At 34.7% G+C, this 19,145-nt stretch overlaps 1 protein-coding gene across 1 annotated transcript in view; it reads left to right on the top strand.

Moving 5' to 3' along the window:
- LOC110443351 (plasma membrane calcium-transporting ATPase 2-like) overlaps window positions 1-12,652 on the top strand; it is a 160,868-nt gene extending 148,216 nt beyond the window's left edge. Inside the window, exon 25 of the mRNA XM_021487528.1 lies at window positions 5,566-12,652. Coding sequence (XP_021343203.1) covers window positions 5,566-5,787 — 222 coding nt within the window. The 3' untranslated portion in view covers window positions 5,788-12,652. The remainder of the gene's footprint in view (window positions 1-5,565) is intronic.
- The last annotated feature ends 6,493 nt before the right edge of the window (window positions 12,653-19,145 follow it).

Genomic DNA, 19,145 nt, shown 5'->3' with positions numbered 1-19,145 from the left:
GTTTCAGGGTATATTTATGAAAAGTTAACGGTCACATGATTGAACAAATATGTCAATTTGTCATGGTTCTCTATTTTTTTTGGAAGGAACTCTTTGATTGGACAGGTTCTCTGGATATTTAATTACAGTGATTTGATAAGTCATCTTGGATTTTGTGGCGACACATTTGTAACCGAATGGTTGGTTAAGTTCGGTGCACATTGCTATTGTATTTACCCTGTAAATGGGCAATCCCTCTTGGTGTTTCAATAGTAGGAACTCGCCGATTTGACCACGGTATTCTGATGATGGAAGTTCAGACTGTTTATCCTTGTGGAGTACGTGTAACTAAGTCTTGAAACATTTATTAGAATGAGCAGATATAGCAGTTTTAATTGATGCTTGGCAAGGTAGATTTTTTTTTTTAAACACATGGTAGGTTATTCTTTTGAAAAGTTCCTCATAGTAATTGATGATTTTGAAAAATGATGAAATAAAAAAGTTCCTGTCCACAGCTGCACTTGTTTTAGTACTACAGACAAAGCATTGCACCTCAGAAAAGTATGGATTTTTTTACCCAAGTTACTAAAGTTGTATGATTTATCTCTTTCCTTTTACATTTTTTTTCCTACATTTCCTTTAATTAATTCAACTGTTTACTGTAATTTATTTCTATTAAGCAATCAGATTATGGAAATGTTTATATCGATCATAAAGACTGGCTCATACATAAAAACAATGATGTACAATTATTGCTATGAACTTTATACCAGGTAGACATGTCAGCAAGGTTGTTATACAGTTTGAAAGATTAGGGGACACAGTAAGAATATTGTGCTCAATCAAAGATAGCAATAAAGCAGTTAAGAATTGCTGTTTTGTGTTCCGAACAGCAAGGTGTTACCTCTACAACAGTGTAGACTTGTGTAATAAAGCATGGTTGGTTTCTGTGCTCCAGTCTGTATGCTACCTGTGTCAGGGGTCTGTTATTACCAGATTGACAAGACTTACCTGTACTACCAGGGTTACAAGACCTACCTGTAACTACTAGGTATAAGAGATTTGTCTGTAATATCAGGTTAATGGACTTAGAGGTAGTATGCAGGTTAAGGTCTGGTAATTGCCAGGTGTGAGAGATATATCTATAGTTTCCAGGTTATTAGACCTATATTTGGTGAACCAGATATAAGAGACTTACCTGTAATTACCGGGTTAAGATATTTACCTGTAACTGCCAGGTGTGAGAGATATATCTATAGTTTCCAGGTTATTAGACCTATATTTGGTGAACCAGATATAAGAGACTTACCTGTAATTACCGGGTTAAGATATTTACCTGTAACTGCCAGGTGTGAGAGATATATCTATAGTTTCCAGGTTATTAGACCTATATTTGGTGAACCAGATATAAGAGACTTACCTGTAATTACCGGGTTAAGATATTTACCTGTAACTGCCAGGTGTGAGAGATATATCTATAGTTACCAGGTTATGAGACCTATATTTGGTGAACCAAATATAAGAGACTTACCTGTAATTACCAGGTTAAGATATTTACCTGTAGTTACCAGGTGTAGGAGGTATACATTCAGTTACCAGGTGTAGGAGGTATACATTCAGCTACAATGTGTAAGAGGACGGGATTTATCAGGTACAATAAAATAGTTAACAGTAGCTTCCTGGTGTAGTAAGAGACTTGCCTGTTGTAATTATTTGTAAGAGATCTAATGTTAGAGCACAAATTGTGTATGTATGAGTTTTTACAGGGTTTTTTATGACAATAATGACTGTGTAATCACCACTGTTGACATTGTAATTGTTTCTGGCAATGGTATCCATGGGAACCGTTGACCTTGACAGATTGACCTAGTTTTTCATACCTCTATATTTATATAGTAAGGAACTCCTTCTCCCATGTTTGGCAGTGTGTGTGGCAGTATGTGTATGTGTGTATAAGCAGTGGAGGTTAGTGTGTGTGTGTATAAGCAGTGGAGGTGTGTGTGTGTGTAAGTGTGAATAGTGTTAAACTTGTTAAATATTTATTTGTAAAAAGCATAATGAAATGTTGATAACCTACATATGTATATATATTTGAATTTCTATGGTCATTTGAATATTTTAGTTATTAGATAAAAAAAAAAAAAAACTACAGAAGTTTTTTAAGTTTACATGTAGTCAGAAATTAGAATGTTTGGGTTTTTTGTCCGTTATCCTGTTTTTTTTTTATGGAGTCGGCATCAAGTACACACAATACATTGATTGATAATATCTAGATTAACATAGATTTCTTTCTTTGACAGTAGTATTTTAGAAAAATTTACAGTGTTTTATTTTTTAATCAATTTTTGACAGAAACTGTAGAGAGACATAAGATCGCTATATTGTATTTATTTCTACATCTTGAATTTTGAATGTTATTTAAATTCGAAAAAATGAAATGAAATAATCCTAAACAGCTATAAAAATATACTAGTATGTTCAACTCACCACTGTTTGAATGTTAACATTTCAACGATACTTTTGGTAACATGTTACATTAATAAAGAAACCTATGTTTGTTGTTAAGATTATCCCTAGTATTTGCCAATTTGCCTCAATGTTCTCATTGGTTACGCTACGCTTTATGCGTGGGTGCTACAACAGTGGATAACACGAGATAAATGATATAATTTGACAGATTAACTTTGGGAACAAACAGGGCTTGGTGTATTTCCTAAACTTGAGCTTGTGATAGAGTGATTTCTTAATCTATGAATGCAAATAATAAGTGTGGTGAGGGAAAGAATAGTTTTTGGTCAGACTAATCATTGTTCCAAAAAGTACCTAAATTGAATTAAAATTTGTGTGGTTTTTTTTATAATTCTGGATTTTATTAGTTTTATTGCACGGAATGTGAGCGATACATGGCCAATGATATCAAATTGTTTGTACTAAGTTCTTTTAGATTTGTAGTCTTTCATGTGACATTAGACATATTACTTTGTATAAAATAACTATAGAAACATGTTTTGACAAATTATTAAAACTAATATTGCTAACTACTAAAAGTATAAGTTATATTACCTTGAGTTAACCCATTATTTATTGAATAATCTAGGATCCAAGAAAACAATTTCCTTAACTGTAAGATTCTTAAAAAAAAACAAAAAAAAACAACCTGTAATTTCATACAGGTAGAATATTCACCTGTGAATGATTAGGATGAAATACAGTGTAGATATAAATTTTCATTTTGCATATTCAATTTTCCCCTGTAAATGCACAGATTATTTTTATGACTTGAAGATATTCATAGAGAAAATATTTATATTGTGAAAAGTTTCTTTTGAATTAAAGGAAAGTTATATTTAACTAAAGAGAAGAGCAAGAAACTAGTTTAAGAGTTATATACTTGTCTTGCAGAATTTGATGTACTAGCTAGCTACCACCTCCCTACCTAAACTGTGTGTACATATATGTTAGTTCTGTATGGGTCCTGTCTGGAGTACAACTTGGATGATATTATTATATAGCTTGTACTGTTTATGACGGAATGAAGATCCAGACACACTTGATGGGCTTTTAATCTGAAATAAAATCTTATGTCAACAAATATGCCAGAGTTGAATTTTCTGTTAGTATGTACTATGTAACTGCAAGTTGGAAATCTTGAAGGAATCCTAAAAGCATGGACCAAATTATATTTTAAAATAAAATCAATATGATGAATGTATGTTTGATAATCAACGGAATAGTGGAATATTTATAACATTGCGGGTTTGTAATCTTTTTGGTTTTTTATAGCTTTTTGGTCTCCAGATTTCTACTGCAATGAAAATGTACATTTGGTGTCTTAAACATCATCATCATTTTCAGCAAATTAAAACATAAGTTTTCTGAATTGGGTGATGACAGTTCATGAATGCCCAAAATATTGATGATACATGTATTTGAAATTAGTTTATTTCTATTAAAATGTATATATGTGTTTTATTTTTTCCAGATTTTAAGATACATACAGTGAAATGATGTTAAGATCACATGAATATTTTTGTTATGCATGCAATGACATCTATTGTATATACAATATTGTTGATATTTTGGGAATGCGTGATTGTCCCTGACAACAAATTCACACCATTATTATTGGTAGGCATGTGAATTCATTATGATTTGTCCAATACTGTCATCTTTGTATGCAGAATGGACTCTGTTCCTTGAAACAGAGAGTAGCAACTCCAACAATGGTGAAATGGTACCAATCATCATCATCCATGAAGCCTCAGATTAAGTTGCTAAGGAAAATCATGTAGCTTAATTGAAATTATGTTGTAGGATCTTGTCCAACATTCATATTCTTTTTAGAGTGAACAGTATTATCTTTCACATTTCCAACCAAGACGATTCACGACCTACTTACCCACGTAATGGAGACCAACTTGCATTCATTATATTTTCATACACTGATGTCAATATCAGATGATCTTTCCAGCATAGAAGATTTCAAACAAAGGTAGACAACTCAACATGGTGCATGGAAATCTTGGAGTTATGTAAATGTCAAGTTGGTATTTTACCCTTTTATATGTATTGTTTCCAAAGAAATTGGTCCTGTCCCATTTGTTTCTTAATTGATTATCCTAGTGATGGATTTGAATCTTGCAATCATTGTGAACTTTGACCCCATCTGTCCATGTGTTTTAGGTATCGTCTCCACTGCAAGTCTCCTAAACTTTGAGGCACATGATATTTGTGTGTAAAATTTGCCCCGATTGTTTTACCCAACCAGTGCATATATGTTTCATTAAGAGGCATTCCGTGGAAAATCCTGTTCATCTGAAACACCACCTCCATCGTAATGTTTGCTTTTATTCACAAAATGCAACTTCTTTTTTTACCTTTGCACGATTAAAAATCCCAGAACACATTTCTTAGAAGGAAACAAGGAATCGATAGAAAACAGGAGGAAAATTTGTTTATTTAAAATGATATTTTGATATGATCATGTTTTATTTAGGAATGGAGAGAATTGCTAATTACGCCCAAATCAAAGCATTGGAATTATCATTATTTCTTATAGATCAGCATTTGTACCCAAACAAATTCCAATGTAGGGGTATTTACAAAGTTTAATGAGGACAGCTTATGTGAGATTCCAAATATTTGGAAAACAGATTTTTACCGCAGCACAGTCTATTATTTAGCATGTTAATTGATGCTGATGCATGGGCTTATTTTTACCCCAAATTGCAACCAAATTTTTATTTTTTTTGTGCAATGCTTATTATTTAGTTTTTTGCATGAAATTTATGACTTTTTTTAATTTTAATACCTCCAGAAAAAAGTTTTTGCATGTATGATATTTGAAATGTATGCTAGTCTTTTTGATCTATTTCCCATTTGTCTGTAACATTGTATCTAGATAGAATATAACATGTCAATCATCAACTAGTGGTATTTATCATATATAGATAAAGATGATTTTATAGAAATGTTCAATAGAGTAACGTGCCATTTATAATGAATATTGTCCCAAGGCTTTCCTAAAGTGTTTGTGTCCACTTGTTGTCGTCTTCCTAATTGTTGTGTATTTTTTTCTGTTTTCAGATACGTGTTGTAAATGCTTTCCAAATGGACTTAGATTCTACGCACTTCGACAGCTACGATAAACGTAGCCGACCTTCTGTTATAAGTCTTCAGTCGTTGCAAAATGCCCAGAAAGGGGGCGTGTCCAAAAAGCCTGTTCTTGCGAGCTCTCCTGAGGTAGAGGAAAAGTCGACCCGCCCTTGGCTAGGTCGACAAGAAAGTATTCCTTATGCTGATGACTGATTCTGCTAAGCTATTTTTAGACATTTAAGTTTTAGTCACTTTTTTTTTGCTCTACTGTGAATGCAGGCTTTTTCTGGATCGACTCGTGTTTGTTGTCATTTCTATTTCACCATGGAACCTCTTAGTTCACGTTTTAACAAATGAAGATTTGACACCGCACTGAGCACTTAGCAACAAGCAACCCTCCGTAAGGAACCCAAGTGCACAGAAATGTCGTTGCTGTCACCTTCAATGACAGAAGTAAAATTGGTCTTTAACATTCAATGGTCCAGACTTGTTCTGTGGTAGTGTTAATCTTATATTCATCAATATTGATAGTGTTCAGTGGAATGGTAAATACAAACTAATTGATGTATTTTAAAAGAAAAACATCAGAATTTGTCCTACACTATATACATGTAGGCATTATTGAAATCCATTTTCAGAGAAATCCACTTTTTAACATCATGCAGGGATGGCAACAAGAGTTTGGTGGCATGTAAATGTAAAAGGTACCGTGTATGAGTGCTTCGTCTTAACCCTTTCACCCCTGTAGACGATAATGGACTCATCCAGATCAATGTATGGTAGAGTCTACTAAAGTTACCTAGGGGTGAAAGAGTTAACAACAATGTTAAACTTCATAGTTGACCTGGTACTTCATAGAAAAAATAATAAATTAGACCCTCAAAGTTAACAAACTTATGAAGAACAAGTTTTCTGATCAACTAGTACCTTGATTCAATGTTGATGTCATACTATGCAAATCACCAGTCACACCTTGTCTGGATCCATCGGGACAGTAAAAGTGTTCTATCTTCACTAGATCTTGCATTCACAGTAGACCTATGATTGTATAGATTGAAAACTAATGGTTGCTGTCTACTGATCCTGCCATTATCTACATGCCCTGTGTATGTACAGCATTAAAGTTGTAGAAACTCAATAGCTAGATTGTATGGAACGAGTGATTTTAATATAATATTTAAATACTTTATGTTGCTCATCTTTTCATTTAGGCACATTTGTTCCATTAGAATTTCAAACAATATTTTGCATTAATTTTATGTCTATTGTTGTAGTAAACTTGGAAATTATACAGGCAATCTTATGACAATGAAAAAAATGCTCATTGGCACAATTTATCTGAAGAATGTGATGGTGTAGTGGTTTGTCAAACATTATTTGGAGTTGAGAATAAGTTTGTATATCCGAGACTTCTGTATCAGATTTAACCTAGAAACCAGGTAAACTTAAATAAAAAAATGTATTGTTAACTATACTCCAAATGGAAGATGTAACCATATAGCAAGCTGCTTATTGAAGTAAACCATAGACTGAGAATAAAGAATCAATACAAGATTGATATTATTCAATGAACAGATATTCCTTCCTCATCTCTTTGTGCAGAGTTACCTCCCTTGCAAGTAGATCAGTTTGACCCCCCAACCTTGAACCAATCTGTGTCTGTTTCTCCTTGACCTTCTTTACCCAACAAGCAGCATATTGGGGCAAAAATAGGAAGCATGTTGTGGTATTTTAACTAGCTTTAGGATGAAATTCATCCTGATCAAATTAACAGTCGGTGCAAAAACAGTAACACTGATATTATATTGTTAGAGAGCGGGATTGCAATTTTCACAGGGTGTATTTTATTTCAAATGAATAGCTTGTCCAGGTACAGTACATTTTCCTTTAAAGAAAACTTTTTAGATCAAATAGTTAAATGACACTGAATTGGTTAACTAGATGGACGTATGAACCATCAGCAGATACAGGCTACCATATAAGTTTCACTAAAAAAGTTTGAAATCTATATTTTCCTACTTCTTCGGTTTCTTATGAATAATTCCTTTTCACTAGTATGGTTGAAAACAAAGTGTAAAAACCAGATTTGAGCGAGTGTTACATGTTTGTGTAGTGGTGTATGCAACCATCAGTTTTCAAAATACATGTTTTTCTTGCTGCCCTTGCTTCAATTATTACCATATCTATCTTTGTGTGTAGTCATTTCTCTTTTGTATATTTTCTCAATTTTCAATCTTGCATATTTTTGTGATTTTATGTTTACAACACTGTGAATGCATTTAATTTTAAAACAAGATTTGGAGTTTTGATGTTTTATATTTTTGCAATCTTTTCTGACTAGCATTTTGTTTAGTAAAGTGAAAACCTCAGGGCTAGAAATGCACTTAGTGGAAAAGAGCTGTGGTGATTGGAAATGAGAAAGAAAAAAATGGGGGGAAATAAGAAGGAAAAATCAAAGAATCATCTGTTTTTTAATTGTAGTCGACCATGAGCTCAAATTATACATAAGTCATAATAAAATACTCTTGATACATAACAAGCCACCATTACACTTTCAGTCAGTTATTCGTAATCATTGAGGAAACATTCTCATAATGTTATGATCAGTTATTATCACATCGATACCTGGTAAGATAACCAAGAAAATAAACTACATGTGTGTATCCAGACACAAGTACAGTCAGTATTGTGTGAAATAATTCATTCATTAATGCTTTACTTGTTTTAAGGATGTAAATTTAAAACATTCAACAATTTATTATTGTGTGCAGAAAGAAAAAAGGAACTAGTTCCTCGTTTCATTATATCACTATAAAACCATAAGAGTTTAAACATGTTGAGCTATGTAAGGTGTAATAGTTATCTTAGCCTATTATTAAATCTCGTTAAACAGCATTAGCTAACCAGATAAGCACATATAAAATGGATTTTTATTGGACCACATTCTGTAGATGATATTTTTTTGGCATGAATATTTTCTGTTTTTTCTCCATCTCTGTGATAAGCTCTGTGGGATGTAGATACAATATATAGTCTTCTCGACTGCAGGTCTCAATGTACCATCCCTTTTATTACCACTTCCTCCTTCATCAACATACTCAAACAGAAGCAATGGATTTCCTGATGCAGATGTTAAATTTCATCATAATGAAAAAATGTTTGAAATATGATATTATACGCAGTGAAAAAGGTTGGGGGGTTTTTTTGGGGGGGGGGTAAATTTCATGAAACGTGAGCATCAGAAACTCAATGTTTATATTAAATGTTAGTGCTTTCTTCACATCTCTTCACACTTGAAGTTTATACGACCAACTCTATCTGTTCGCTTGTAGTCTATCAACCATCTGATCAGTCATCCTACTCCCCATCTATATACATTGTATACATTCTTTCTTATTTTAATTCTGCATGTTACAATATATTTATTTTCTATGAAAAGTATAATTCTGACAAGTGATATCATTAATTTGAATTCTTTACAGGAATTGAATAAGTATACATTGTACTTGTATATTTAAAATCACATTTTAATTATTGTAAAATTGCAGAATTAAAATAGAACTCATTGTTATTTATACAAAGAGGTGCTCCCATCAAATGCTAAAAAGCTAAAGCTGAAATTCGTTGAAAATATCAAAAGGGGAAATAATTTTGTTTATGATAAATTATCTTCCCTGACACTTATTTATTTTGAAATGCCCTGTTGATATTTGATAATGTTCAGTCTATTTAATATGAAATATCTCTTCAGCTTACTGTTTTTATATGTGATTGGAGCAACTCCAAATCATTTTCATTCAAAACTGTTCATTGAATTACTCCATTTTTAAGGTAAAATCAGGGAAAAAATACACATTTAATGCCAGTAATTTATAATTAATTGATTGATAGTAAATTCAAAGGAAACATTTAATGCATTCAGCTTTAATGATGGGTACATAACATCAACCATTTTTTTTATTTCATTGTCTTAAAAGTATGCTTTTATATCTAAATATATTAACAAAATAAATAAGTTGTTTTAACTTCCCTAGAATTCTAAATGTTTGCTATCTCTAATTTATCTTGTAGATTTGAATGAGCCCAAGGAAATGAACAACATGGAGGGTTAAGAGCTTAAAATCCACGTGACAGTTTCATCTCGTTTTGTCTTAACGAGTGGTAGACCTTAGGTTTTCTCCTTTCTGCTATAGAATGGAAAATATATAATTGTAGAGAGAGCTATGTACAATAATAGAAAGTTTTTGAGTGTTCAGCACACGAACATGTGTAGTGCAGGACTTAGAAGTGCAACTTTTTCTATGTTCCGAGGTTGTATCGTTTTGATAGACTAGACATACAATTAGACAATTTCCTACATATCATGTTGAGTCCCATCTGATGGCCGCCACCTTTCACATTCACTGTTACATCTACTAGAAATTGTAAACTTACAGGACGGTCTTTTCATATTTTTATTGATATATTCATGTAAAACTACTAATTGAGTTATGGTAGAGAACTCCATTTGGGCCATCCTATATGTAAAAATATACCCATGAAATATGTTGCTCATCTCTCATCTTTGAAGCATTGTATAAAAGCATCATGACATTGATCGTCATCAGATAAGATCGTTGTTACGAAAGTTTGAGCTCACAAAACATCGAGGAAAGGCTTCGCTTGCATGTTCCTTCTCAATTTGCAATACACATAACAATTATTTGTATTTCCTAAATTTGAAAAGTTGAGTAGATGCAGACTGTTTCATGTGAATATGAAGTGACATGCGTATTCCTAAATATAGTATAAATCCAGTAATTGGAAGATGACGTTTCATCTAGTTAAATGGAGAAATGGGAAAAAATTAAAAGGGGAGGTTCAAATATGACTGATCACTGTGTATACAATAGGAAAACGGTATATTCAGATAATATATATGAATTATTGAGTCTCGCACTGTACATACACTACAAGGAAAATCGGTTATGAAAAAGTTATCCTGGATAAATGTGGAAAGAGTCATGACCAGTGTTAAGGTAGGGAGTTCTTCACAGAAATGGAGAAGTGATATATAAAGAATAATGAATGTAATTTCTTTGTTGGAATATTAAATGAACATGTTTAAATATCTATTCAAAATCACACTGCAGAAGGGTCAGGGTTTTCATGTTTCAAGTACAAACTATTTTACTGATATTATGTGTTGGACTTGTTGTGGTAAATCCCATTAAGTTTGATCACGACTAGATCTTTAGTGAAATAGCTGTTTGATCTATTGAAATATATCGGTTCATATAATTTCGTGGAATTTTTGTCGACTGTTTAAGCTTCAACAATTATGAATTCTTCACAGTGTTAGGAATTGATTGCTTGTTTGGGGGGATGTAAATGTGTACATGAATGAAAACAGACATGAACAGCACACACGTTACAGTACATTGATAATATTTCAATGTGCTTTTATATCATATATAATGTGTTCATATACATAACGTTGTTACTTTGATGACGTGTTGTCTCTTTTCATTTGTTGGTTATTTAGATATCGTTTACGTGTTTGTTAGGTTTTTATAACTATGGTTTTGTACATAATTCAAATAGAAAACAAGGGAGGTAGTGTTGATCATTTATAATAAAGTGACATACTTGTACTTACAACTCTTGTCATTCGGTGTTAATATTGTTCTTGGTAGCAAAGGTTTTACCAAGGGATGTTATGTACAGAGAAAATTTATTAAATATATTTCAGTTCAAATAATGAATTTTTAATTTTGAGTTTTCTTGGTAGGACTGTTAGTCTTTGTTGAACAGAGTAACGTGTCTGTTTTTTTAATTTTATTTAAGAGTGTTGCTCCGTTTTAGTTACCTTGCACAAACATGTATGTATCTTCCAAAAATAGTTTTGTCGCAATGTTCTGAAAAAGCAGCAAAGAAGCAAATTTGTTATTCAAAGTTAAATTTTTTATCAAAACATACCTCAAGGTTTTGTATGCTAAAATAAATGGCTTGCTCTCAAATGTTAAATTTAGTCATTGGATGCAGTCTGCAATATTTATATCTTGAAGTGTATGCAAACCCAGAAAACACTGACAATGTGGATACTTGAGTACAGTTTGGAACTGAAACCCTACCCCTTCATAGGCCTACACTGCTTCCCACAACCAATTTAAGACCTCTGCTTATAGGTGTCTTAACATGTTACAAATAAGCTGCTTCTCAATAGTTTACAAGGGGTAGACACAAGTGAATATCAGTATTTGTATAAATATATATATATATATCCACCCATTTTCCAAGCCTAAGGGCCTCCATATCCATTCCCTATCACCGATCTGGTGTGTTTATATCAGTTTTGTTTTTGATTTTATGCGAGAGTAATTTATAGAGTGTAGCCGCAATTAATTTCTGTTACAAATGATTATAGGAACAGATATGTTCTCTGTTAAATGGAGAGATTTGTATTTGTGCTTTGTTTGGAGATTGGGAGTTATCTCCCCTGTCACATGAGTTGTCTAACTCTTATTATGTCCCCTTATTGCTGAGTTTACTTATGGAAGGGGTTCTTTTTGTTTGTGATTGTCAAGATCAGTTGACTGACAACATCAATATGATAGAAACACGATATGCAAAATATCGAATGTTGGAATTTATGCTAGATTTCTGCATTAATTCTTTTCTGCATAATATTATTAACTTAACAGGGGAAATGTAATTTTTCTGATGGTGGAAATGTTAAAGTATGGGAATTATAATCCTATTATGAAGTTGTGAAAATGTAATAAGACAAAAAATCGACAAAATCGTATGAAAATGTGTAAGCTTTAAGTGATCATACACCACCAACACAGGCAAAGTTCAAACCACGCACCTTGTGAGAGTTGTCTACCTTTCTTTTCCGGGCATGTTAACAGACAATGTTGGACTACATAGATATTTATATTTCTGTTTAGGGATTGTTGCAGCGATTTGTAAGATGAAATGATGTTTTATAATATAGATATAGTTGTAGATATATATTGATGTTAAGTGTGCATGCTAACCCTATCATGATTTTGTAAACTCAGTGAATTTATTATTAAAGCAAAGAATTTTTTAATTGTTATTTCTTACTCTTGACATGCCAGCATTATTATGCAATGCACTGGTTGTATATTACTTCTATGAAATATATTGAGATAAATGTGATGTTCCTGTACCCGATCTAACGGAGGGAGGGTAGCCCATATATATGGTTCTATATGAAGCAGAAATAGGGTTCTAGCTAAAAATTCCCCTGAAATGCAAGGGAGCCCCCAAATTCTTCTTGACCTGTAGAAAGTTTGGTTATATGCTCTAGCATGGCCAGGGAAAGGGGTGCCAAAGTTCCGAATGGCCAAAAAACAACAGATAGGGCCCATGTTCTTTATACAGCTGTATTCGGAAAAAGGAAATGTCTTTCACCTTCTTTAAAGGAGGTGGTCTACTGATCCGGAAATTCAATTGTCATGTTGATTTGAAGTTTTCACGGTCACGTTTTCACTTCATCTGAAAGTTTCATTGTCAAGTCGATCCGTATGGAACGCCAAATTAACATATACTGACGGGGAAAAAATAAACGGAACTTTTAAAGGGTACGATTTTCAAATATTCTATAAGTAATATCATTTAAGCTATATTAAACTATTGATGTTATCCCTTTGTGCTAATTCATAAAGATTTTTGTAGTGGCAACACAAGCGGCGTTGTCGTAAACGTCGTCGCAAGAGCGACCCTTCCTTATGTCCCGTGCCAGTTCAATATGACGCGAGTTCGCCACGTTCGACAATTACTACCTTTAACCCCTTACATATGTTATTCTACTTCTCTAGAAGTTTAGGGAATGTGGACGGCATCATTGCAAATGGCGTTGACATCGCCGTTGATTCGTTGGAGTCCGGCCCATGAACAACCTCCGCACCCGATGTCCGACTGTTCTCTAACACAGTTGGCGTCCATGGTTACCAATCACGCTGGTTGCCGTTTCAGTCGCCGTTTAAAAACTGTTTCGGCGATAGGACAGATATATACCCCTGGCCTTGGTTGCTCAAAGGTTGGTTTACTTTAACCAGTGGTAAATTGTTGCCAGTAGGAAACAAACGCTTTCAAGGTAAAATAAATACAGCAATCTGATGTGTAGTCATCTTTATATAAATCTATGGCAGTGAAATGATGTCAGAGGTTCTCGATTTCGCTGTATTCAAATTTTAACATTTTCACTAACTACTGTTTTTAAACAATAACCAACCCTTGAACAACCGGGGCCAGCAGATGTCCTCACTGGGATGGTCCACCAACCTTCCCGTATGTCCCCGATGGGGTGTTGTTGATTGATGCTTTCAAAACTAGGGCAGTTGCGATTCTCATCAACTTCGGACATTCGCAACATTCTGTTTTTCAGTCAATTTTGACTGAAATATCACGCTAAAGTGTGTTCACCAGAGGCTCGTGTTGGAGAAAGTGTCTCGGATGCTTAATTTTAAACATTATTTTGGAAAGCGTAGCGCACGATAAGGTTCCGCGATTAAGCCTTACCTAATTTTTAACCATCAGTCATAGACGGTAAGTACCAGTAGAAAGAAAAATACCAAGAAATTGCAGTTATCTTCATATAATTGAAGATGGGTAGAATTCAGTTATAGATATCTTCAATTATTAGCTCACCCGGTCCGAAGGACCAAGGTGAGCATATGCCATACCGTGGCGTCTGTCGTCCGTCCGTCAACAATTTCTGCAAACGACTTCTTCTTCTTAACCACTGATTGGAATTTAACTAAATTTGACTGGAAGCACCCTTAGGTGGTGGGGATTCAAACTTGTATAAATGGCGGGGCCAAAAGTGGGCAATTTGGCTATATTGCTATAAACGACTTCTGTAGAACTTTGCACAANATTTGGCTATATTGCTATAAACGACTTCTTCTGTAGAACTTTGCACAAGATATCAATCACATTTGGTCGGAAGCATTCATGGGAGGCGGGGATTCAAAATTGTACAAATGGTTGGGCTGAGGGGCGGGGCCAAAAAGGGTTATTTGGCTATCTGGCTTTAAGCGACTTCTCTGTAAATAAGAGATGTATATCAACCATATTTGACCAGAAGCATCCCTAGGTGGTGGGGATTCAAAATTGTACAAATGGTAGGGCTGACCCCCCAGGGGGCTGAGGGACGGGACCAAAAGTGGCGCTTTGGTTATATTGCTATAAACGACTACGATATTTTGTCGGAAGCGTTAATGGGAAGCAGGGATTCAAAATTGTACAAAATGTGAGGCTGACCCCCCGGGCTAAGGGGTGGGCCTAACAAAAAGTCTATTACTTGGAAATGGTTGAGATCGCAACCGTATAACCATATATACAATTGCTGAGAATAGAGAGAAATGCACATATGCTTCCAGGATGGCCATGTGGTCTAGCCCCACCCTAGGAGTTAAAGTCCCTGGGTGATAACTTTGAAACGGTTGATATCCCCACCCCAAATGCTGAGCATAAAGAGACGAATGCAGTCATGATATTAGGATAGACTCTAGGGACCTAGTTTCTGAGTCACAGCTTGGAAACAGTTGAGATCCCCACCCTATAACCATATATACAATTGCTGAGTATAAAGAGATGAATGCACATACGCTTCCATGATGACTCCGGGGTCTGGCCCCACCCTTTGAGACTTAACTCCTGGGTCATAACTTCGAAACGGTTAAGATCCCCACCCCAAAACTATATATACAATTGTTGGGCATAAAGAGACGAATGCAGTCATGATATAAGAATTGACCCCATGGTCTGCCCCACCCTTGCAGATTTTACCCCGGGGTCATAACTTTGAAAAGGTTGAGATCCCCACCCCAAAACTATACATACAAATGCTGGGCATAAAGAGACGAATTTAGTCATGATATTATAATTGATCCTGGGGTCTGGCCACAACCCTAGGGAACTAGTTTCTGAGTCACAGCTTGGAAACAGTTGAGATCCCCACCCCATAACCCTACATTAAATTGCTGGGCATGAAAAATCCAATACAGATATGTATCCTTGGATCTCATTTGGAGAATGTTTTGCCATGATTGCTTAGATATCCAGGTGAGCGATGCAGGCCCTCTGGGCCTCTTGTTTAAAGATGGGTGAATTTTATGAATATATTAATTTGGCGTTCTACAGATCCGGATGATATATGGTCATTTTGAAGAATTTTATGCATATCGATCTAGAAGTTAATTAGCAATACTTTGACCATAACAAAAACGGAAATCAGAAAGGGGAGGTAACGCCCACCGCCCAAAAAATGACTAGTGTATAGCTGCGATAACGTATCGTCTGACGACGAGACAATTTCTATTTATTGCGTCGTGGCAGAGGAGGCTGGGTATTGATACAATTACTAATTAGTGTACTAATTGTGTATTAAGGTAAGTTACAGTAGGCTACCTTGCATTGAAAAAAAATCGTGTTCCAGTGGTATTCTTTGCTCAAGTGGTAAAGTTGATTCCATAATCCAGTCGATTCAGTAAATCCAGAATTGGGATGGAGATCGCGTGATCTAGTTAAATAAAACAGGCAGCGTTCCATGATCCAGGTAGACGATGTCAGGATGTAACTACTGTTCAAAGCATTAGGTCACAGTGACGTCATAGTCGACCTACTTCTTGCACTCGCCATCCCAAGATGTCCTTGTACACCTGATCTGGTTACTCCAGGTGATATAGTATATATAGAAGAGATGCCCCGGACAAACATTTTCAAAAGTAAAGGTCAAGTCATATGTCGCAGTGACCTAATGCTTGCAGTCCGCCGTCCCAAGATGTCCTTGTACACCAAATCTGGTTACTCCATGTGAAATAGTATAGAAGATATACCACGGTAACCGGTGGGGAACTATAAAGCCTCGATCGAACTGAAAAAGGCGAGGATGTCAATAGGGCGCTTCCAGTTCATCTAGAAGGACCTAAATTCACCCTTTATTGCAATGTCATTAACACTATTTCACAGTAAAAATGGGTTTACTGCAAGTTGAAAGGCTTAAGCTGATCACTGAAGATGGACGATGCTACCAGGAGAGGTTCCACTTTAGTCACCGTGACGAGGTATAATTTTGAAATAATTCTATCGTGATATGGTTTTATACACATGACGTATGTAATGCTATGATGCAATTTACGTTCTTTAACAAGCTGTGAAAGAACAAAATGGCTGAACTAGTACTAAGGATATATCTTGCCAGCTGTCCTTATTATAAGTTATTTCAACACAATTCAATTTATTACCAAATGCACATTGCATATAGGCGTACACAGATATACATATTGATCAATACTTCACAAATAACAAAACTTCAAAGTCAATCCTACATCCTATGGTCTAATACACTACGGCTATGACATACAACATATTAATGTCCACGCACGCGCCACATACACATTTCGAATGATTGTCACATTAGCATGCTGCAAAACATTGTTCATACACTCATATATAGTGCTGGTTCGATGTTTCAAAGTAAAAATGTCGTGTATCAATTATATTTTTGTATAATTTGAGCTGTACATTTCACCAGTATACAAGTATAAAAGTCACATGTACATCATGTTTTACAAAAGAAAATGCGCATAACGAAGTGTAGAATTGACAATACGTTTCACTGATGTCATAAACTATCTACAATACAAATACNAGTGAGCGGAGGCTGATACAGATATCTCCCCTCCCCTGTGTAAATACGAGTCAAATGTGTTCCGAGGTTATTGAAATATCATGTACAATAGCTTTTTACTATAGATGGACAATTTGCCTATGACCTTCGACGTTTTAATCAGAAGCAGAACTTAATGTTAACGTACTACGGTGTTATATAAACTAAATGTGTTTACTGTTCAGATGTTCAGGAGATATCTTATACACACGCTTTTTACTATTGGCGGACACACTGACAAAGCGATTCCTTCATACCCCCTCGCTAAGTAAATATAGTTTACCAATATTTATTTTGTCCGACAATTATATATACTAGCGTTCTCTACACCACTGAAAAGGAACTATACGAATATCTGTCGATGGACGACTCTGACAAGCTAGATATAAAATATTTACGTCATATTTAAGATTTTGAAAATCAACATGTAGGTTTTATTAATTAACTTTGAAAGTCATTGGCATATAAAAGATTCTCCTGAAGAGCTGTATAGAAACAAAAGGCCCCGATAATCGGTCTTCTTGTGATATTAAAATGTTTGTATTCATAGAAACACCCATTTAACAACAACTGCATTACAATGAAAGTTTTATTATGTAAGAAAAATGACTTACCTATCGGTCTCCGAAGCCAGTCGGCACTGCTGTTTGTGGTTTAAAACGCGAGAGGTTGTTAATTATTAAACCGATTCTCCCGTAGAATATTTTGTATGCTTCGAATGACGTTTACAATCTACAAAACTTAAAGTCACCAACGTTTTCTTCTTTATATTTCATAATATTTTTCATTGAATTTTCTAAATTGGACCGTTATTAAAACAAAGGAACATACGTTGGCATCAGGAACGAGACCTGTCTGATTTGCACTCATATTTTCTGTTGAGCGGGTTTTCGAGATATGAAAAAATAATATCGGAAAGAACTTTTTGCATTATGCAAATGTTCGTTTCATATAGCTTCACCAATGGCTTTAGAGAACCAGACAAAATATACACAGAATCCATTTCAGTGTCTTCATTATTAAATGAATTCTGTGTATATTTCAACCGAGTAAACATGACTACATATTCTTAGTTCGGCAGTTTCGGGTTTTGTGGAAAACAGAACGAATTTCCGTTAATATATTGTATCAAAAATTCTGAAATCCTTTGCACTATTCTGGCTCCGGTAATTGTTGTTTAACAAGCGGAACTGTCCTATACGATCTAATCGCAAGACATTCATCCCTATTGTATCAGAAGACCGCCATAGGAGAGGCGACGTGTCTATCTTCGTGTTGGATATTGACGGAATACAAATCTTGTGAAACCATATAGGACAGTTGTTTGTCTTATATATTCACTTCCGATACCGGAAATACATTTTCCCCCAAGCAAATGCTGTATATAAACAGTTGTATCTATTTTTCGTGGTATGATGACACTTTCTCTACAGGCTGCAACCGTTGGCCTTTCATAAAAACACCCCTTAAACAACAACTGCATTCCAATGAAAGTTTTGTTATGTAAGAAAAATGACTTACCAGTCGGTCTCACGATCCGGTCGGCACTGCTGCTTGTTGTTCAAAACGCGAAAGGTTGTTAATAAGTGATCCGATTCTCCCGTAGAATTTTTTGTATGCTTCGAATGACATTTAATATCATACAAAAAATGAAGTCACCAAAGTTTTTTTCTTCTATATATTTCACGATATTTTTTCATTAAATTTTCTAAATTCGAACGGTATCAAAACAAAGAAACATACGTTGGCATCAGGAACGAGACCTGTCTGATTTTCACTCGTACCTTCAGTTGAGCGGGTTTTCGAAATATGAAAAAATAATATCGGAAAGAACTTTTCACATTATGCAAATGTTCATTTCAAAAGCTCCACCGTTGGCTTTAGA

The sequence above is a fragment of the Mizuhopecten yessoensis genome, unplaced genomic scaffold (assembly GCF_002113885.1).
Source record: "Mizuhopecten yessoensis strain PY_sf001 unplaced genomic scaffold, ASM211388v2 scaffold716341, whole genome shotgun sequence".
NCBI lineage: Eukaryota > Metazoa > Mollusca > Bivalvia > Pectinida > Pectinidae > Mizuhopecten > Mizuhopecten yessoensis.
This window is presented reverse-complemented; position numbering and strand designations above follow the sequence as displayed.